This window comes from Hevea brasiliensis, chromosome 17, assembly GCF_030052815.1.
Source record: "Hevea brasiliensis isolate MT/VB/25A 57/8 chromosome 17, ASM3005281v1, whole genome shotgun sequence".
In the NCBI taxonomy this organism is placed as follows: Eukaryota; Viridiplantae; Streptophyta; class Magnoliopsida; order Malpighiales; family Euphorbiaceae; genus Hevea; species Hevea brasiliensis.
In genome coordinates, this window is record NC_079509.1 from 8,286,495 (window position 1) to 8,308,546 (window position 22,052).

General features: G+C 36.9%; 1 protein-coding gene across 1 annotated transcript; it reads left to right on the plus strand.

Annotated features, from left to right (window-relative positions):
- The first annotated feature begins 16,463 nt into the window (after nt 1-16,463).
- On the plus strand, nt 16,464-20,898 carry LOC110646471 (50S ribosomal protein L19, chloroplastic). The gene is made up of 6 exons (XM_021799913.2): nt 16,464-16,603; nt 16,686-16,910; nt 17,337-17,570; nt 17,670-17,756; nt 18,018-18,151; nt 20,237-20,898. Exons 2-6 carry the CDS (start codon nt 16,698-16,700, stop codon nt 20,337-20,339), a joined length of 771 nt encoding a protein of 256 aa, XP_021655605.2. The 5' UTR covers nt 16,464-16,603; nt 16,686-16,697; the 3' UTR covers nt 20,340-20,898.
- The last annotated feature ends 1,154 nt before the right edge of the window (nt 20,899-22,052 follow it).

Consider the following 22,052-nt stretch of genomic DNA (forward strand, 5'->3'; position numbering starts at 1 on the left):
TTGGAGTTTCATTTGAGAGTTTCTATAATTTCTATAAGGGATTTATGGGATGAATTAGGGTTTTAAAAGCTTACAAAGTTGTGTTAATGGAGGAAATATGAGAGAAGATAGAGAGAGAGTTGGGACGGCTAAAGGTGGAAAATGAAGACCAATTTTGGCTTTTTAATTTCTATTTATCTCTCTTTATACTTATCTCAAAAATTAATTTAATTAAATTAAAATTCTTTATTGTGTCATGCTTATACAATGATGATGTCATAATTCCCTTTTTTAGTTTTTCTTTTCTTTTCTTCCACACACACCTCTTCATTTGCAATCGATTTTCCAAAATTTTAATTTCCTATATTTTAGTGAACATTTAGGCCAAAAGTTACCTCTAAGGGTGAATTAACCAAATTGCCCCTTACCGGTTTGATCCGTTTTTCCAATAGCATTAAATTGCTTTCGGAACTCTGGTTCAATTATTTAAGCTGGTTCTCTATTATTCTCTGTGGTTTTCACTGTAACATCAACTTCACAATTATCGTTAGGCATGGGGTGTGTCGCAAGGGATTTTGCGGTCGCCTGGACGATTACTCACCGAAGTGGGAAAGAGTGAGGAGTCGCCACCTTAGTTTTAAGGGAAACTAAAAAAACCATTTGTGAAAATAAATTGAAATGAAACCACTTCAAAACAGAGATTCTAGGTTCGGGGTCCGTAAACGGGTGGGGAAGGTGTTAGGCACCCCACCTCGTCCCTTAATAAGGGTAAGTAGATTTAACTTTGCATTAGTTAGGAGGGCTCGAATGGACATGTTGATCCTTTTGACTAAAGGAGCATTTGATTTTTCACTAAATTTGGATCACCCAGATACATAAGTAAATGAGACAACCTTAGTGAGTTACTGTTGTAGGTTAATCTTATCTAAAAGAACTATTTTATTAAAATTTAATTTAAGATTTTGAGTTGAGACCGGATAAGAACTCTCCTCCGATCTCTATTTAATGCTTATTAAAATTTTGAGTTGAGACCGGATAAGGACTCTCTTCCGATCTCTATTAAATATTTATTAAAATTTTGATTTGAGACCGGATAAGAACTCTCCTCCGATCTCTATTAAGTATTTATTTAAAATTTTGATTTGAGACCGGATAAGAACTCTCCTCCGATCTCTATTACGTATTTATTTAAAATTTTGATTTGAGACCAGATAAGAACTCTCATCCGATCTCTATTCAATTAAAGTTTTGAGTTGAGAATCGGATAAGAACTCTCTTCCGATCTCTTTTAAATTAACAGGAACCTGAATGGGATCTTTCCGATCTCCCTAATTTTAATTTCAGCTACATGTCATAAGGTCCTAAAGCTAAGGATTCTGACGTTCTAAGGTGTTGGGGGGGGGGGGGGGGTTAAGGCTTCTTTTAACTAATTGATATTTTGTGACCAAATAAGAGAAGCTGGACTGAATTTTGCTGACTTCCCCTAAGGTCACTTTATCAGTACCTATTAATGTCCGATCTATTTTGTTTTGTTTACTTTGGTTTTATCCCACTTTATGGCATCTTGCCGAATTGCCATTTACGTCAGCCTAATATTGTGGCTATTTTCCTGACGTGTTATTCAGGCTCTTTCTCTTAAAAAAAAAACCCTTAAGTTGCAGTTACCTACGTCTTTACCCAACCACTTACACGCTACTAGGAACTAGAAAATTTGCATTCAGAAATGACGAAGGTTAATAAAATGATAGACTGATCACTAAAGAAATAAACTCGAGAGTAACATTCTTTAAGGTTCTTTGGCACTAAATAAACTTGGAGAAAATCACATAAATAAAAAGAACAAAGAAAATGCGGAAAGTAAACGTAAATACTTAATAAAACGGCGATATGAGCTCTTACCTGTAAGGAGCCAAATCTATTGAAATAACTATGGGGCGACAAATAGTAATAAGACAGCGGACTGATTAGCTTGAGGGCCGATGCTCGTTGTGAAATGAAGGGTACTTAGCTAAAATGCAATCAATCTTAAGATAAAAACCGAGTGAAATGAAGTTGAGCTTGGATAATGAGAATGAAGGCAGAGATGATAAAGGGCTAAAAATGAGAGTGTGACCAGATAATGAACAAACTGAAAATGTAGAGTTCCAGTATTCAGAATCCTTTTCAAGAAAACACTTCAGAAAACTAGTTTCAAAAGTCTTTCTAATCAAAACTTCAAAGTAGCAGAGTAACAAACTGAATCAAGTTTCAGAGTTCTTCCGCTATAATAACTACCTCTCTTTTTTTGCCCGTCCCCGAGCAGTTTTCATGCGGTATTTATAGGAATCGGGTGCTCCCCATGAAGGGTCGGGATTTATTGAGGAGATGGAGGGTCAAGATTTCGAAGGACATGATCGAATGTTCAGGAATTAAAGAGAATCAAAATGAACGGCTGGGATCACTCTTCAGAATATTTGTCCTTTTCTTCTTTCAATCTGACGGTCCCAAATCTCCTCGTTCGGAACGATCTGAGGGCTAAGAGCGAAAGACGCTGGTATTGTCGTCTTCTCTCTTGATCCAAGGGTTTCGGGTTTGTCCTTACCAGTGAGATCAACGGTGGGGATTGGGATGTACAGGACTGTCATGACATACCGGCACTGTCAAGATTGTGGGCGATTCTTAGGCGTGCGGTGGAGATCTCGCTGCAACGCTTTAACTACCTCACTCACGATTGGCGGTTATTGGGATTTGTCTTATTCTTTTTGCCTTCCGATCTTCCCTCTTTCTGATCTCTTTTACATGCTCTTTTCCGATCTTTCATGCTGGTCTCCCATCTTCCGATCTATTATTCCGATCTCTCCCTTTCTCAGGTCCGGTCTGGTCAAAGCATTAATTTCCCCTTGATTCCAAGCGTTGCCGTTTTTCTGACAATAAATGCCCGTTTTCCCCTATATATACCCCTGACGACAGAGACATTTCCTTCATCTGATTTTTCTCTCTTCCTTCTTTCTTTTCCAGTTCTAGCTGCTCCGGCGGTCGTTCCGGCCATGATTGTGGTTTTTGATCCCTCTCCGATGGACTTCCTTACTCCTCGACTGAAAATTTACGACCCCGGTGATCGCATAACCTTGTCTGATGCTCTGCTGACCCTTGGCGGTTGCTTCCTCAAGTTCATTCGGTTTCTCACCACATTGAGTGTTCCGACAGCGGTTTCCTCCCACATTGGGTGTTCCGACAGCGGATTAAGCTCCGATCGGCGACACCCTTGGGATCAGTTATAAACCTGGGACTCTTTAGATAGGGTGTTCCACCGGTCTCTAGAGATCGCCCAAATGATGTAATCCTTCAATGTAATCAGATCTCTAGAGATCGCCCAGGTGACGTAGTTAGACCTTCATTGTAATCCGATCCCTAGAGATCGCCCAAATGATGTAATCCGATCTTTTGGAAATAAAAATCTTTTTTTCTCCAATTATTATCTTATTGATTATTTTTCGATCTCTGATATATTTGTCCGATCTGGTTCCTAACAAAATGACCCTTAACTAATCCTTCATTCAAAATATTCAACTTATTATGCCGATCTCCATTTAACCGATCTCCTTGGAATGTTCGAATATTCGAGAGAAGTGTCAGAACGGCTGGCGAGTCCCACCAATCGATGCGTTGCCTAGAACCTCGTGAGCATTAAATGCTCGGACAAGTATAAATAGGGGTGAGGGGTTAGCCATTTGCTCCTGTATGTCATTTTCAATCTCTCACTCACAACCTCAAAGTTCTCTCGTTTGCTCAAGTTCTTCCGACGCCGATCAGACTCCGGTAAGGGCTTTGATCTTCTTTTTAGTTTAAGTTCTTTATTTCTTTTGAAAATGAGCGGTGCCGAAGGTCAAAGAGCGGCGAGTCCTCCTTCCATTCAGTTCTCGTGGTCGTCTGACGAAGAAGAGGTGGTCGGGCCAAGTGCGCAAACAGAACTTCCTAGGGCCTCTATTCCAGCTCGGGGGCGGATCGGACCATCAAGGCACGTACCTTCTTCCGGGAGGGAGAATCTCCCTATGGACGAGCTGCCATCGATCTTACAAGAGTCCGATCTACAATCGTTTAGCCAGGAGTACAATATTCGCCCTGATTCGTACGAACTTATCCGGTGCCACGGCGATCACCGAGCCGATCACTTCTTTGAAGAGAATGACCTGGTTATGGTATACGAGGAACAGTTAAAGGCCGGTCTTCGGTTCCCTCTGGATGACTTCTTAAAGGAGGTCCTAAAACTTCACCGGGTGTGCATTGCTCAAGTTCACCCTAACTCATGGCGGATCCTAGTAGCCTTCCGAGGTCTATGCCGAGCTAAGGGAATCAGACCTATGGCTAAGGTGTTCGCCGAGCTGCAGTGCTAACTCAGAAAGGACGACGAGCACTGGTTCTTTCAGGCGAAGCCTCATTGCGGGCTCTTCACCGATCTGCCCTCCTCTCTTAAAAATTGGAAGAACCGCTTCTTCATTCTGAGGAGCAAAAATCTGACCTGCTTTGAGGACTTCCCCCGTAGCTGGTGGGACCAGGGGCCCCTGCTTCCGAAGCGCCTTAACCTGAACCAGGAGGAAAGCTTAATAGTGATGGATCTGAAGAATCAGGCTGCCACTCAAAAGTATTCCTGTTTAGATGTGGTGACCGCCGAGCTGCACCATTGGACCATATAGCTGCTCACCGGCCAAGATCGCGATCTTCCGCTCTCTGACCTTGGCACTGGTATTTTCTACCTCTCAGATCTCAGGACCTTAGTGATCTCACTGACCTCTTCTTTGTGCAGGTATGGCGGGTGATGAGGGTTCTAGGAAGCGGAAGAAAGAAAGAGAGATCTCCTGGAAAGTAAAGGAGATGAAGCGTTCGGAAATGCTTCGAACTCCCGGCCATGAACCAGGGGAGACGCAAGAAGGCCCGTCCCGACCTTCGGGTCCACGAATCACTGAAGCTGTCCGATCTCCTCCTCAACAGGAAGAGCCGGCTCCACCCCCTCCAGTTGCTCCAAGCACAGAAAGGGGTCCTTCTCAATCTTCTGTGAGATCCTCTTCTCGTGGTGCTCAAACGTTGATGGAGTCCCTGAAGAATAACCGGACTGTTCGGGAGAACCCCGGTTTTGCCAAAGTCTTGGGGTCTTCCATCTGCCTTCAGGAGGATCGGGACAGGCTATTCCCGGACAGCCTTGATGATATCTTGACTCGCTCCATGAGCCTGAACGTGGAGTGCCTGGTGAACCAGACCATAGTTCGGGAAAAGGCTCATCGCCTGGGCAAGGAGATCGAGAAGAGGAATCAGGAAATGGCTTCCCTCCGATCCCAACTCGCATCCGCTCAGGATTACATATCTCAAGTTGAGGGGCGAGCGAAGTTCTATGAAGACAGAGTGGCCGAACAGAATCATGTTCTGGCTGAAAGGGATCGTGCTCTCAGGGAAGTCGAGGCGCTCCGGGCCAACGAAGCTTCTCAGGTCGCCCAACTTATCGAGGAGCTTAAGGCGAAAGACGAAGAAATGGTGACAGGGATAGCTGGTGCCTATGTGAATGCTCACAAGGACCTCTTGGCCGAACTCCAGAAGCGTTACCCAGAAGAGGACTTCTCTTGGATGGCCGACCTGGCTCCCGGGGGCGAGGGTGAGGATAGTGAAGAGGAGGGAGAGGGTGAGCAAAATGTAGATAAGGCTAGGGGTGATCCCCCAGCCGAATAACTTGTACAAATTTTGCAATGAAATGAAATAAAATGCCTTTTTGTTTGATGAATGGTTGTGATCGGAAAATTTCTAAACACTTGATTGTCTGAGTATATTGAAATAACTGAAAACTATTATTATCCTAAGTGTGAGAGATCGGAAAATACAACATGCATGAGATTGCTAAACGGAACTTAATTGAAAATTTTGGCTTGAACATCTAAGATCGGGATCTTCATTAAACCGGATTAGAACCTTAGCTTGATTATTCCTAAACTTTTAAAAGGGAGGTCGACCATGAATACTGGCAGCAAGGATCTAGTGTTAATTTAATTTCGTCTGACAAGAGTGATCGGGAATGTAGTTAACTGGTCCGGATATTTGACAATTGGCTTAAGAGATCGGTGAATGATTGAGAGTCCGGTAAGGCTTTAACGGATACGAGAGCTTAACATTGACTCAACTCTCTGTGAAGAGAGATCGGAACTGTGATTAGATGGCAAGGAGAGACTTAGTGCTAGGGATCGGTTTCGAAGTTTGTTGATTTTGGGGATCGGCCAAAATATGGTGTCGACAGGGTGCCATAAGGTCCCACACGAAATCAGAATAGCGACTGAGCTCGCAGCCACTTCCCGGTTCAATTATCCATTGCTGTGGCCTTGGCTCATTTAACCTATTATACATTGTTTTCTTCATTTCCATTTATCTTCATGTAGTTGTTGTCAATTTTCATTCATGGCTTTTCTAAGTGACTTAAATATGGTTTTACACATCCCAATTGTCCGGGTAGACACTGATCACCGGAACAATGAAATGTACAAAACTAATAAACATAGGGGTGTTACAATGCTACTATTTGTATTAATAATTTTAAATAAAGTTTTCCACCCATATTAAGAAGTAAAATATGTGATAGGCAAAGGATTAAGGATTTGCAGTTGCATTTGCAATAATTTAAACCCTTTAAATAAAAATTTTAAGTACTGCAATACAAGTAAAGTTTAAAACAATTCTTTATATATTTAAAACAGCAATAAAGATATTTTAGCAATCTTTATATTTATTATACTATAACATATCATTTAATCAAATAAGTTGTCACAACCCAAAATTTTGTGTTATGACTGATGCATAATTTAAGTATTCTTAAATCATGCAAGCCTTATCATAGTATCTTGAATAAATGTATTGTTACTTACTACACCAAAAAAAAATAGATAAAATCCAAATAAACAAAATACTGAATAAATATCATGAATATCCCATAAGTACATTGCGGAGTTTCTACAGATTTTAAATAAAAATTTAAACTGTTCAATAAACTAAACAAATTATTAGCCCGAAAAAACATGAATTCGGGCATACCATGAAAACAAATCAAAGATTGTCCCTCTCCAGAAAATGGGCTAAATATTTGGATCAGCTGCAGAATTCTACTGATCTGAAACAGATAACAAACAGAAAATATGGTTTGAGCTAATAGTTAGTGAACAATAATTACAGCATACAACAAAACGGGAACAGACAGACGCTTGATTAATTTCGCAATAAATTTTCTATTCAATAAAATCATGCTCATGCTATCAAAATCATTAATAAAATAATGTCATAAAACATATATATAAAAGGAATTCATTCAATAAATTTTTATGGTACAGTACATCACTAAAGGCCAAATGGTAAGCGCGCTACCAGATATTAGATACCTTTCTCCTCCTTCACAGATATCAATGCATATGATACTAATGCAAACCACAAGTTGTAATGATGCATGACTCAACAATGCAACCTAATACCATGATAGTCCACACGGTGGGGCTAGATAACAAATACAGATACTGGCCACAGGTACCAATTCAAAACAGAAAATCAATTTGTACAAATCAATCAAAATCAATAAAAAAAATTCAGATATCAGTTATTGATAGTGCAATTCCAACAGTTTATTTCAATAATTTCAGTGAGTCAATAAGATCAAATCAATTCAGTGTAACACATTAGTAAAATTTATAGTCAGATATTAATCAATATAAAGATATTAAAGGCCTGTTCCCGGAATCTTAATGGCTCTAATGTAGAGATAATTGACAAAATCAATTATTTAATCAAAATCGGAATAAAATTCAATAATAAAATAAAACTCTAAAAAATCACATGTAAAATAATTATTAAAATATTGATTTAAAATTTCATTTAATAACAAATTTAATGCTAAGAAATTTTAAAATGGACTAAAACGGTGCCATGGACTATAATTACCACTCACCTGGAACCTCCAAAATAATAGCTAGATTCAATAAAAGAGAGACAATTTCAGCTGATAGATTGAATATTCAAATCTCCTACACACCCAAAATATAAAAGAAAAATATCAAATAATAATAAAATAATATATATATATACAAGCATCGGTAAAGGAAGAAACCTTTTATATATTTTCTTCTTTTTTGTGATATAAAAATAAGTTATTGTCCAACAGTAATCATGAATAACTCAATTCAATATCAATGATCAAAGAAAAAGAAAAAAAATGAATTTCTTTAGTATAGTTGTAACATTTTAAGGAAGGAAAATAAAATCAAATTTAACTATTATTAAATAAAGAAAGGAAATTTTTTACCTTGAAAATAGAATTCAAGATGATGAATAGAGAAGTAAGAATTTATGAATTCTCTGCGCATGTCAGATTATAAATCGTAAATTTTTATATATTTATATATATATACACATATAACAATAAATGAAAGATGATGAAAATACCTGTTGAAAGTATTTGGTAGAAAAATGAGATGATAAACAAGTTTTGAGAGCAAAGTTTAGTAGAAAGAGATGATGAAAGTATATATATTTTAAGAGTTCTATTAGGTATAGAATGAGATAAGAGTTATTATTGAACTGAATTGTTTAGATTACAGATATATATTTAATTTCAAAAATAATATATATATATAAATAAGCATGCCATTCAATAAAATATTTTTTTATAAATATATTAAATTATTATTAATTAATTAAAATAAATAAACAAATAAAATATTAAATTTCCACATAAGTAAATATTATTAAACTATTTTATACTGTACCACTTTTCTAAATATGTTAATAACAAAAATCATATAATATAATAGAGTATAATACTATTACTAATAAATCATACTGTACTGAATTCAAATACAAGGGTAATTTTTCAAAATATGGTTAACCTACGGCTGCAGCTGCAGATCTGGTTCATCTCCAGTTTTTGGTTACACAAGGAATTTTCACAGTTTGTATTTAGTACTAATATATGTAATAATTATTTAAACACAGAGAGGTTTTCCAAGTTATCGATTATTTTGCTTTTGAGCACAAATTGGTTAATGCTAATGAAAACAAAGTGAAAAAGAAAGACAGTCAATTGTGAGTTGCTGTAGAATGGTGTTGGTACTATGATTGTTTTGTAGGAAGAAAGTCAAAAAAAAAAAAAAAAAAAGACAAGATTAAAAATGATGGGAATCATATGATGGTTTATGCTACTTCTAACAGTTTATAGTTTTCATTTATATGTATTTGACCTTAAACAAGTCTCTTTCTGAACCACAATTACTGAGGCTTAAGGACTGGTTCGCCAAGTATAAATTCACAGTCCAGCACATCAAGGGGAAGCACAACTTGGTTCCTGACCTCCTATCCAGGCCAAAAACCCTCCACCTGATCCAATCTTCCTCTACACTCCCTTTGATCCTCATGGCATCATCTTCATCCTCTCCACATACTCCTTCTCCAATGCACAATTTCCTGGTTCCTACTCCAGACAGTTTCCCTCCCGGATGTTCACCAAACCAGCCTATCACAAAAATGGCTAAGTTCGCAAGGGATCATCTGTTTCACTACCTGAGTGCAAGAGACACCCTAAGGGGATTACTCCCCTCCTCGACTGTCTTTATCCCTGACAACCCTTTCCTCACCTGTTTCAGTATCCACCCTGGCAGAGAACTCATCCTGGAAGAACTATGGCTCCTCTGGTGCATGGTTACTCTCTATTCTACAGGGATAGAATTCCCACTCATGGCCTTATATTAGTATGTTATGAACAACACCAACAGAACTCTCCTGTCCAGATTTCTGGAATGGTTTAAGCCCATTTCAGCATGGCGCTACAGTCTGAAGCGCATCATAGACACCCATGGAATAGAAGACAGGCCCATCGCTACTCAGCCCAACATCAGAACCATGTTCATTTTTCACAGGCCTTTCTCTAGAAGGCCCGATGGACTCCTCTAGACCCAGAATACTGAATATGAGTGGAGGACTTATGTGGGATCAATTATTGACAAGGAGGCCATGGGACCCTTGAGAAAACAACTAGCTGAATATCTTTGTGAAATCAACAGCTATTATTGTCTGGTACATCCCCATGTGAATTGTACATCACTTGGTCCCATCCAGTCTCTCACTGATGAGCCTATTGACTGGACCCATCCCATGTGGCAAGATTCCCAGGATCCAATGGACACAGAGTCACGAGATGTCATTCAAAACACTAACCCACCTTCTCCTGTATACAGACAATGGCCAAAGGACTTTTTTGGAATCGACTTTGATGACTCTGACTATGACACCCTCAATCTGTCCACCACCCCATGATAAAAGTTAAAGTTTGTCAGTCAATAATGTAATAATGTGTCTGTCTTTATTTTTGCTTTCCTTTATGTTACTTTAAGAGTGTCGGTAGCCAGTTTCTAACCGGTTGCCTGTAATGTTAAGAGCCTCCTCGCCTATATAAGGAGTTGCTCTCTTCAGTTGTAATCAGACTTAGTTCCCTTTCAATAATATTCTCTGAAGTTCTCTTCCATGGCTTTCTAAACTCTTCTTCTTCTCTCCAAAAACCTTTGAATGTGTATCATACTCTTATAATCAGAGATACGTATGCTCTACAGTTGCCTCTTTAAGAGGATCCTGTGTATCAGAAATATCTTTGTTTTGACATTAAGGTGTGACGGTCCCATTATCACATGTATAATGAACAAAAGGGCACAGCCAGAGAGTACCTATGGAGAGGAAAGAGGCATAGCATGAGTTCATCATATGTGTCGTAAGGGCTCCCGGCTTATATATGTTACAAGCATCGGTAAAGGAAGAAACCTTTTATATATATATATATATATATATATATATATATTTTTTTTTTTTTTTTTTTTGTGATATAAAAATAAGCTATTGTACAACAGTAATCATGATCAACTCAATTCAATACCAATGGTCAAAGAAAAAGAAAAAAAAAAGGAATTTCTTTAGTATAGTTGTAACATTTCAAGGAAGGAAAATAAAATCAAATTCACCCATTATTGAATAAAGAAAGAGAATTTTTTACCTTGAAAATAGAATCCAAGATGATGAATAGAGAAGTAAGAATTTATGAATTCTCTGTGCACATCAGATTATAAATCATAAATTTCTATATATTTATATATATATATACACATATAACAATAAATGAAAGATAATGAAAATGCCTGTTGAAAGTATTTGGTAGAAAAAGGAGATGATAAACAAGTTTTGAAAGCAAAGTTTAGTAGAAAGAGATGATAAAGGTATATATATTTCAAGAGTTCTATTAGGTATAGAATGATATAAGAGTTATTATTGAACTGAATTGTTCAGATTACAGATATATATTTAATTTCAAAAATAATATATATATATATATATATATAAATAAATAAGTAGGCTATTCAATAAAATATTTTTTTTATAAATATATTAAATTATTATTAATTAATTAAAATAAATAAATAAAATATTAAATTTCCACATAAGTAAATATTATTAAACTATTTTGTACTGTACCACTTTTCTAAATATGTTAATAACAAAAATCATATAATATAATAGAGTATAATACTATTACTAATAAATCATAATGCACTGAATTCAAATACAAGGGTAATTTTCCAAAATATGGTTAACCTACGGCTGCAGCTGCAGATCTGGTTCATGATGAGAATCAAGCTACATCCACGACAAAGGATTTCATCCAAGGTCCAATTACTAGAGCTAGAGCTAAATCACTTCAGAATTTAATTTGTGAAATCATAAGGAGCAAGGATTATAAGCTGGAATGGCATGAAGAAAAATGTAAAGGATTAAATTTGGTGAAAATTATGCTTAGAAGTGACCAGGTGTCATGTGGAGAATGATGCGTCCCACATCGGTTCTGCAGGGAGGTCTTGGGTGTTATATATATGAGTTTGCAAACCTCCCATTGTGAGCTAGCTTTTGAGGTGGAGTTAGGCAGGTTCATATCATTTGGTATCAGAGCTGACCCATCTTGGTCGACTCACGCCAAGCGCACAGAGGTGTAGGCAGGGTGGCCGGACTGCAACGAGGTCGTTGCAGGATCGGGTGGGGGAGATGTCACAGAGGTGACTCAATCCCACATCGACCAAGTATGGGGGAGTTCCTGGACTTATATGAAGGGGGTGGCCTTGCTTGGCTAGACGCGTTTTGGGTTGGGCAGAGGCTCGGCCCAGGAACAAAACCGTGAGGGCTGAGGCCCAAAGCGGACAATATCTAGCCACGTGAGGCACCCGTGACATTTGGTATCAAGTTGTGCCAATGTTGCTAGTACTATTTTGGTGCAGAGACTAAGGTTGAGGACTTCGAAACACCCTAGACCCTATAAATTGCAGTGGTTGAATGAATGTGGTGAGGTGAAAGTAACAAAATGAGTACTGATTTCCTTTGCAATAGGAAAGTATCAAGATGAGGTTATGTGTGACGTGGTTCCAATGCAAGCTGGCCATTTATTACTTGGCCGACCATGGCAATTTGATAGAAAGGTGATCCATGATGGGTATAAAAATAGGTATTCTTTTGAAATGAATGGAAGGAAAATCATTTTGGCACCTATGACACCAAAACAGATTTATGAAGACTAAACAAGGCTTAAGCAAGCAATGGGTGAGGAAAAATCAAGAGTGGCCGAAAAGAGAGCAGAGAAGAAAAGAAGGAGTAAAAAGAAATTGAGTGAAAATGTTGTGAGTGAGCAAGACAAGGGTGGTTGTGAGGAAAGAAAAGAGAGTAAAGAAAACATGCCAAGAGTGCTTGAAAAGGTGAATCTTGATTGCAAAAGGAGAGGTATGCGGAAGAGGGGAGAGAAAATTAAGCTTGTATGCTAAAGGAAGAGATGTGAGGAATGCCATGTTTGCCAACAAGCAAATGTTATTAATTGTGTTTAAGGACTCTTGTTTATCCACATCGACCTTGACCCCAATTTGCCTAGTGTTGTTGTCTCCCTTTGCGGAATATGAGGATGTACTACGAGGAGATGCAGTGGACTACCACCTATTCGAGGGATTGAGCACAGATTGATTTTGTACAGGCGATTATTCCCAACCGTCCGACCTATAGAAGTAACCTGAAGAAACCAAAGAATTACAAAGGCAAGTTGAGGAATTGCTAGCTAAGGGATATGTGAGAGAAAGTATGAGCCCTTGTCTTTGTGCAGTCCTTTTGGTACCAAAGAAAGATGGCACATGGCGCATGTGTGTGGATTGTAGGGCGGTCAACAAAATCATCAGAAAGTATCGCCATCCTATACCTAGATTGGATGATATGTTGGATGAACTTTGTGGTGCTTGTGTTTTTACCAAAATTGACTTGAAAAGCGGATATCATAAAATTCGCATGAAAGTAGGTGATGAATGGAAGACTGCATTTAAAACAAAACATGGACTATATAAGTGGTTAGTGATGCCTTTTGGGCTAACTAATGCTCCTAGCACTTTTATGAGATTGATGAATCATATGTTGCGTGCTTTTATTGGAAAATTTGTTGTTGTTTATTTTGATGATATATTGGTTTCTGATGAGGCATGAATGAACATATGCATCATTTAAGGGCTGTATTCGATGTGTTAAGAAAGGAAAAATTATATGCTAACTTGAAGAAATGTTCATTTTGCATGGAAAAGGTTGTCTTTTTAGGATTTGTCATTAGTGCTAATGGTGTTGAAGTTGATGATGAAAAAATTAGAGCTATTAGAGATGGCCCATTCCAAAGACGCATCAAGTACGTAGTTTTCATGGACTAGCTAGTTTCTATAGAAGATTTATTAAGAATTTCAGTACCATTGCAGCACCATTGAATGATCTTGTCAAAAGAATTTTAATTTTGTTTGGGAACAGAAACAAGATGATGCTTTTCACAAAATTAAAGAGATATTATGTTCCGCTCTGTGTTGGCTTTACGACTTTTCTAAAACTTTTGAGATTGAGTGTGACGATCGGGAATAGGTATTGGAGCCGTTTAATGCGGAAAAGAGACCAATAGCATACTTTAGTGAGAAGCTTAATGGAGCGACTTTAAACTATTCTACATATGACAAGGAGTTGTATGCATTGGTACGTGCCTTGGAAACATGGCAACATTACCTTTGGCCAAAGCAATTTGTCATCCACACAGATCACGAGTCATTGAAGCATATCAAGGGCAAAATAAGTTGAGTAGGCGTCATGCAAAATGGGTTGAGTTCCTTGAGACCTTCCCATATGTGATTCAATACAAACATGGGAAAGAAAATGTGGTGGTGATGCCTTATCTCGAAGGTATAACCTTCTTGCCCTTCTTGATGCAAAGTTATTAGGATTCGAATATGTGAAAGAATTATATGTCAAGATGATGACTTTGCTAGAGTGTATGCAGACTTGTGAAAAGAATGCTTTTGAGAAGTTTTATAGGCATGATGGATATTTGTTTAGAGAAAATAGATTGTGTGTGCCTAAGAGTTCTATCGTGAATTACTTGTGAATGAGTCTTATCTTTGGTGGATTAATGGGTCATTTTGGTGTTGCCAAAACTTTAGATGTATTGAAGGAACATTTTTATTGGCCGAATATGAAAAGAGATGTTAAAAGAGTATGTGCTAGGTGTATTGTGTGTGCTAAGGCTAAATCTAGAGTTTTACCACAAGGTTTGTATACACCTTTGCCTACCCCTAGTGATCCTTGGGTTCATTTGTCTATGGATTTTGTGTTGGGATTACCTAGGTCTAAACAAGGCCATGATTCAATTTTTGTTGTTGTTGTGAGTTTTCAAAAATGGCACATTTTATTAGTGCCATAAAGCGATGATGCTACAAATGTTGCAAATTTATTTTTAGAGATATTGTTAGGTTGCATGGCATACCTAAGAGTTTAGTTAGTGATAGGGATGTTAAATTCCTTAGTCACTTTTGGAAGGTTTTGTGGGAAAATTGGGCACGGGTTGTTATTTTCCACCACTTGTCACCCACAAACCGATGGTCAAACTGAAGTAGTAAATAGGACACTAACTACTCTTTTGCGTCTTTGTGCTTAAGCAAAATTTGAAGTCATGGGAAGATTGCATTCCACTTGTTGAATTTGCATACAATAGAAATGTGCATTCTTCTACTGGCTATTCTCCATTTGAAATTGTGTATGGTTTCAATCCTTCAACTCCTTTGGATCTTTTACCTTTGCCTGTGAACGAGCTTGCTAGTTTAGATGGAAAAAGAAAAGCAGAATTGGTGAAGAAAATCCATGAACAAGCCAAGCTTCAAATTGAAAAGAATAATGAAAAATATGCTAGTCAAGCCAACAAAGGAAGGAAGAAAGTCACATTTCAACCTGGAGATTGGGTATGGGTTCACTTGCGCAAAGAAAGGTTTCCCTCTTGAAGGAAATCAAAATTACAACCAAGATGTGATGGACCTTTCCAAGTGCTGACCAAAATTAATGATAACGCTTACAAAATAAACCTGCCCGGTGAGTATAATGTCAGTGCCACCTTCAATGTTGCTGATTTATCTCTTTGTGTTGATGCAGGAACAGATTCGAGGACGAATCATTTTGAAGCGGAGGGGAATGATGAGAATCAAGCTACATCCACGACAAAGGATTTCATCCAAGGTCCAATTACTAGAGCTAGAGCTAAATCACTTCAGAATTTAATTTGTGAAATCATAAGGAGCAAGGATTATAAGCTGGAATGGCATGAAGAAAAATGTAAAGGATTAAATTTGGTGAAAATTATGCTTAGAAGTGACCAGATGTCATGTGGAGAATGATGCGTCCCACATCGGTTCTGCAGGGAGGTCTTGGGTGTTATATATATGAGTTTGCAAACCTCTCCTTGTGAGCTAGCTTTTGAGGTGGAGTTAGGCAGGTTCATATCAGTTCATCTTCAGTTTTTGGTTACACAAGGAATTTTCACAGTTTGTACTTAGTACTAATATATGTAATAATTATTTAAACAGAGAGAGGTTTTCCAAGTTATAGATTATTTTGCTTTTGAGCACAAATTGGTTAATGCTAATGAAAACAAAGTGAAAAAGAAAGGCAGTCAGTTGTGAGTTGCTGTAGAATGGTGTTGGTACTATGATTGTTTTGTAGGAAGAAAGTAAAAATAAATAAATAAATAAATAAATAAACCAAAAGACAAGATTAAAAATGATGGGAATCATATGATGGTTTATGCTACTTCTAACAGTTTATAGTTTTCATTTATATGTATTTGACCTTAAACTACAAAAGCTTTATGGTGAAAGCCAATAATTTTAATTTATTTATTTTTTTATATAAAGAAAATGACATAAATTTAATTATTGAACTATTTTATTTTATATTTAATGATATTAAAATTGCTTCTATTAAATAATAATAAAATTATTTTAAAAATAATTAATTAAAATGGGTAAATATATTCTCCCGTATGGATGTTTATGGGCCGTAACGAACTGTGGACCTAGACGTGGCCCATAAATGGTTTTGGGTTTCGGACGAAAGTCTCGAGTAAGGGCATTTTGGTCCATAAATTTGCTTCGATCATAAACCCCCAATTCAATCAGGAGGTTCTGCAGCATCAGCAAGGGTTTTTGATTTGTCACTAGGGACTGGGGAGGTGCCATCTTTGCTATAAAGGATCCTGTCCAGCCACAAGAAGGTTTCGAATTCTCTTCATTTTCCTATGTACTTTCTCTCGTTTTCGCGGCAACCAAACAGAGTTTAATTCTCCATTTTTCCAGTTACGGAAAAGAATGTATTCTTTCTGCGGGAGTTTAATTCGGAGGCAAAGTTCGCGTATTGTTCATTTCAAATTCGCAAGAGCTTCTTTAGCTATTAGTAGCGGTAATATTCATGGACTGAGCTCGTTGGCATCTGATTCTTCGGTTCTAGATGAAAATCCTGCTTCGAAGAATCATCTCTTCCGGTCATTTCACCAGCTCGCTTCTCGCTCTTCTGTGATGTCAGTATGTTCTTTCTTCGTATCTTTTTATGGTTTTATGTCGTACTTGACTTTTAAACATTAAATTAGGATAAGAAATTTTTGAATCCACTGTGTTTAATTAGCTGTTGATGGCTTCATTGCTCATGGCTATCCGTTGAAGCAAAGCCGTTTCTTTCATTTACATTCACTTATTCTGGATATTTTATTAAGTGATTGTTATTATTGGAAGCTTTATCGGAGATATTAAGCATCTGTCCTTTCTCTTTAACATTGCACCCTATGGCTGTTATTGAAGTGAAAGAGAGTTGAGTTGATTACCTTGTCAACGGGAATTCTGTTTTATGTTCCACACCCAGGATATGACATTATCTGGAATCCTGTGAAAGAAAATTTTCCATTTTTCTAGAAAAGTTTCTTAAATGAAATCACTTTGAAATTCTTTTCGCAGACAAAAGTTGGGTCTGCAGCAGATACATTGACTTTATTCAATGGCATCGGTACAAGTTCTAGGCTGAATTTGTCTTTGAGGACGGCAGTGGGATCCACAATCCCCAGTAGGACCATGACAACAGCAGGAAAGTCTGTTGAATCAGCCTCAAAAGTTCCTTCAGAACCCATCACAGATGATGCCCCCCGCATCAAATTTAAGAGACTCGATAAAACCGCCAGGCATATAATGCAGGCATGCATCCTTTTGTCCATATTAATAGAGTTGAATATTGCTGACCATATTTGAGTTATTTTCCCATCATTATAGTTGTTGATGATATTATGTTCACAGATTCTGGACAAGGAAGCAGTGGAGGAAGCAAGGACACAGAGGGAGATACCTGATATAAAGCCTGGTTATATTGTGCAACTTAAAGTGGTATAGCTTCTTCCTTTTTCTTTTTTAATATTTTGTAGTTATTAATGTATTGTTACTTGTTAATTCCATGAGGGATGGTAGACAGTTTTTTTTTTTTTTAATATTGGTATTGATAAGCATTACACATTTATAAGGATTTAACCAAAATCGTTCAGAGTGGAGAAAGCGAATCCATATAGCCGACCTCAATAAAGGCTTAGTTGAGTTGAGTTGTATTGGTATTGATACAATTTATTTCATCTTGATCCTTGAAATGACCAGGAAGTACCTGAGAATAAGAGACGTGTCTCAATTGTGAAAGGCATTGTTATTGCAAGACGCAATGCTGGATTAAATACTACGTTTAGATTAAGGAGGCTAGTGGCAGGGGTTGGAGTCGAATCCCTCTTCCCGCTGTAAGTACTATCAGATACCTTGTTCCATTTCAACCAATAATGTCTCCATTGGTATGTATTGTTTTTTAAATGCTTCCTTAACAGGAAAGTTGGCTCTCTCTTGCTCTTTTTCTTTCCCTCTATTTTGGCTCCTTTTTCTTTTCCTTTCTTTCTGGATGTCCTGGAAGCTGCCTCGCTTTTAACTGATAACTTTTGCGTCTAAAATCTACAACTTAAGCACGTCTTACAATCTCAAGTTAAGGTAACATATTGATGCAAATATTTGATTGAAAAATGAAATGACTAAATTCTTCAAATTTTTTACTCCAAATTTTAATGCATGACTTGAGGGAGGCTATTAATATCTTAAGTTTGAAAGTAATTTAGAAAGAATGTGTCACTCATCTTGTAGGAGGTATCTGCTTTATTGATTTTTCATGAATACCTATGTGCATGAGCATTTGAGTCTGTTTATACTGAAGGTGCATAGAAATATGGGTCATAAAATTGCTGCTTATGCAGACTTGCTCGTATATCTCAGCTGCATATACCTGTTGCGGTTGGATATTGGTGAAGTTGAAGTACTGTCTAATTTCTAACGGTTAAATTTCTCCAAATGTGATAGGCTGAGTTTTCACTTTGATTTATTGGGTTTATGGCACAGGCGTCCTTTTTTACCTAATTATAGATTTGATATTATGAGAACATTACCATGTACTAGACAGAGGCAGCATATACTTTTAGAATCCTTCATTCATAGATGCAGATAATTTTTCACTTCTTCCAAGGGGTGAGCACTATTTGGTTTAAACCAAAAAACTGAACCGAATCGCCTTAAATTTGGTAATTCGGTTTGGTTTTTTATGTAATTCGGTTCGGTTCGATTCGGTTTTGTATTTTAAAAAATTCAGTTATTTTGGTTCGGTTCGGTTTTGGAGAAAAAAATTCGGTTTGAACCGAACCGAATAATATTTTTTATTTTTGAATTAATTTATTTTTATGGGGAATTTATGAATTATATATAATTTTATATATATAAATTGCTAAATTTCATTAATTAATGGTTATTAGGTTCAAACTAAGGTTAAAATCAAATCAAATAACTTAAAAATCAAGTCTAATTTAAAAAATAAGAAAAATTCAGAACCGATCGGTTTGGACCGAACCGAACTGAAATAGAGCGGTTCGGTTCGATTTGATTTTTTATTTATTTCGGTTCGGTTCTAAAATATAGTAATTCAATTTTGGTAATCATAGTTATTAAAGGCGCGCCTCAGGCACGCCTCAGGCTCAAGGCTCACCAGGCTCGAACCCTAGCGCCTTATGTGCCTAGGTGTGCGCCTTTGTTCCTAACACAAGATTCTGGAAAGGCATGCCTTCTTTATTTCCATCTTTAGCGAGCACTTTCATTGGCAAAAAGGACAACCACTTAAAACTCAAACTAACAAACCCAATTCAAGATATATGCCAAAGAAAAAAAAGAAAAGCATCACATTTATTTGACTTTTATGGATTTTTAAAATTTTTTACTTTTGCGCCTCACCTCGCTCAGGCGCGCGCTTGCACATTGTGCCTTGCGCCTAGGCTTCAAGACTCCTTGGCGCCTTAGTGCGCCTTGAGCCTTTAATAACTATGTTGGTAATTTAATTCGGTTCGGTTCGGTTTGGTTTGAACCGAACACTCACCCCTACTTCTTCCTTTATGATTAAAAATAAGGGAGTCCCCAATACACCAGGCTCCCTGCCCTGCAATGGGCAGGAGAGGTGCATCTATTGTAGAGTGAGGTATGCACGAATAAGCATTGCTGTTCTGTTATATATAGCTTACTACAGAACTTGATGCAACTAGAGCAGTGTCTTTATCATTTCAATAGTTGAATGTAGAGCATAGTTTCGAGTAAAATAAAGTTGTAGTGTTGGGGACTGTCTTAATAATTTTTGTGGATAATGGCTATATAAATTGTGTTGTGATAAGTGATTCTTTGCCACCTGGCAAGGGAGAGAAGAATGTATCTAGATAGGTTTTTCAATTGTTATCAGTATCACTGTTCTTCATTACTGCACTCAGCTTCTATATTATGATCATATAAATGAATGGTGATTATAGGTACTCGCCTAACATAAAGGAAATAAAGGTGCTGGACAAGAAGAAAGTGAGGCGGGCCAAGCTTTACTATCTCAGAGACAAGATGAATGCACTTAAGAAATAGTAGAAAGAAATAGTTAGTGCAACTTTGATTATCCATTCGATTTATTGAGAAAGTTGACATAGACATGCTGGTGATAAAAATGAGAGCTATTTGCATTCCTTTTTTCAAAATTTGATGTTATTAAGGTTTAGTTCCTCCTTTCTTTTCCCTCTGTTTTGAAATTGTGAGAAAAATGACGGTGAAAGTATGTGAGGCTGCTTGTGCACTACAAGCTGCAAAAAGATTTAAATGTGTTTACAGCTGTGCATCGTGATATTCGTAGTATCGAATGCATAGATTTGGCCTTCTGGAGATACAATTGTCTAGTGCTTGTAATGTAATTGTCTCAGTACATTAGATACAGTTACTTATGTCTTGACGTGTTCACGTCAACGTGTGGGCATGTCTCACACACACTTGAAGCTGTGGATGGTTCGAAGAAATGGTGTGGCTATATTTGATTATTTTGCAGTAGTTGTTGGTGCTAGCAATGTAAAATGGTCACACTTGAGGATATTGACTTGGGTTGAAGGTTTTTAAAGCTGAAGCATTTCCAAATTAATGAAAATACTTGATTAAATGTGCTGGCATTTTGTCTTTGTGTGTTTAGATGCTAGATACTTTGACTAGCATTTTATGTATGCATGTTTAACATTGTGTTTTTCAGGAAATATATATATCATTTTAAATGTTCAAAAAAATTATGAAAAAATTGTTTTGTTATTTTAGTGTTTTAATGGTTAAAATTTATTAAATTTAATTTTAAATTATTTTTTAATATCTTTAAGTAATATATTTGAAAAAAAAGTTTTTCTTAATAGCAGCTTGAAGCAGCTTTTGAATGAATAAAATAATATGCATATCCTTTGCGGTTTTGTTACACTTTTAGTTTCTGTCGTGTGGCTTTAGTAGTCTAATACTTAATTATCCAAAATTGAGACTTTGGAATTATTTAGAGTGATTAGATTCTAATTTTGAATTATTTATTATATAATTATCTTATTAATTATTTTATATTTATAAATATATTTTAATTGTATTTAATTTTTTAAATTAATATAATTATATGGTCATGGTGTACTTGTAATCACCATCATCGAAAACTTTCCTGTCAAATCTAGTTCTGGTCTCAGCGTCACAGGAATGTTGAAAAATGAAAACAGAAGTGGGTTAGTTTGGGCTTATCTTAATGATGACTATGTTTAATACAATATTTCTAAAACCAAAAATAGCTGATTCCACAGGCTCTCCCTCTCTCTGTTTTACTCAACTTCCATCCCTACATGAGAGATTTTGTCCTTTATTATTCACAAACTGCAAATTTGAGAGTGTCTGCATGCTCCCCCATCATATCTGCAATATCCACTTCCCCTTTGATATTGCGGTAGATACAGCAATGGCTGTTGCTAGTGAAATGGTGGAGGAGTTGGACTTGGCTGATCAAGATGTTTTAACAACTGCTATGATGGTTGACTCGGAAAGTCAGTCACATATTCCAAATTGGACAATCATAAACTTTCAGAAGATATTTCGTGCGGAGAGTTTACATACTGAATTTCTGCTTCCGAAACCAAGAATGATTCACCCATGGCAAATAAATCTATTCCTTCAGGTAGTCTTGCATTGGAAAGATTGCCTTCAGCTTGGATGAACTGGTCTGACTCACCCAGGGCAGTTAATGGAAATTCTCCAAGCAAGGTTGGCAACTCGAATTGTCTTCTTATGAGCCTTCTT

What these genes read in the sequence shown, in the direction of transcription:
- LOC110646471 (XM_021799913.2), top strand. Translation starts at nt 16,698, where the DNA reads ATGTATTCTTTCTGCGGGAGTTTAATTCGGAGGCAAAGTTCGCGTATT. An exon ending in CTCGCTCTTCTGTGATGTCA is followed by an intron (nt 16,911 to 17,336) that starts GTATGTTCTTTC and finishes TTCTTTTCGCAG; the next exon opens with ACAAAAGTTGGGTCTGCAGC. An exon ending in CCGCCAGGCATATAATGCAG is followed by an intron (nt 17,571 to 17,669) that starts GCATGCATCCTT and finishes TTATGTTCACAG; the next exon opens with ATTCTGGACAAGGAAGCAGT.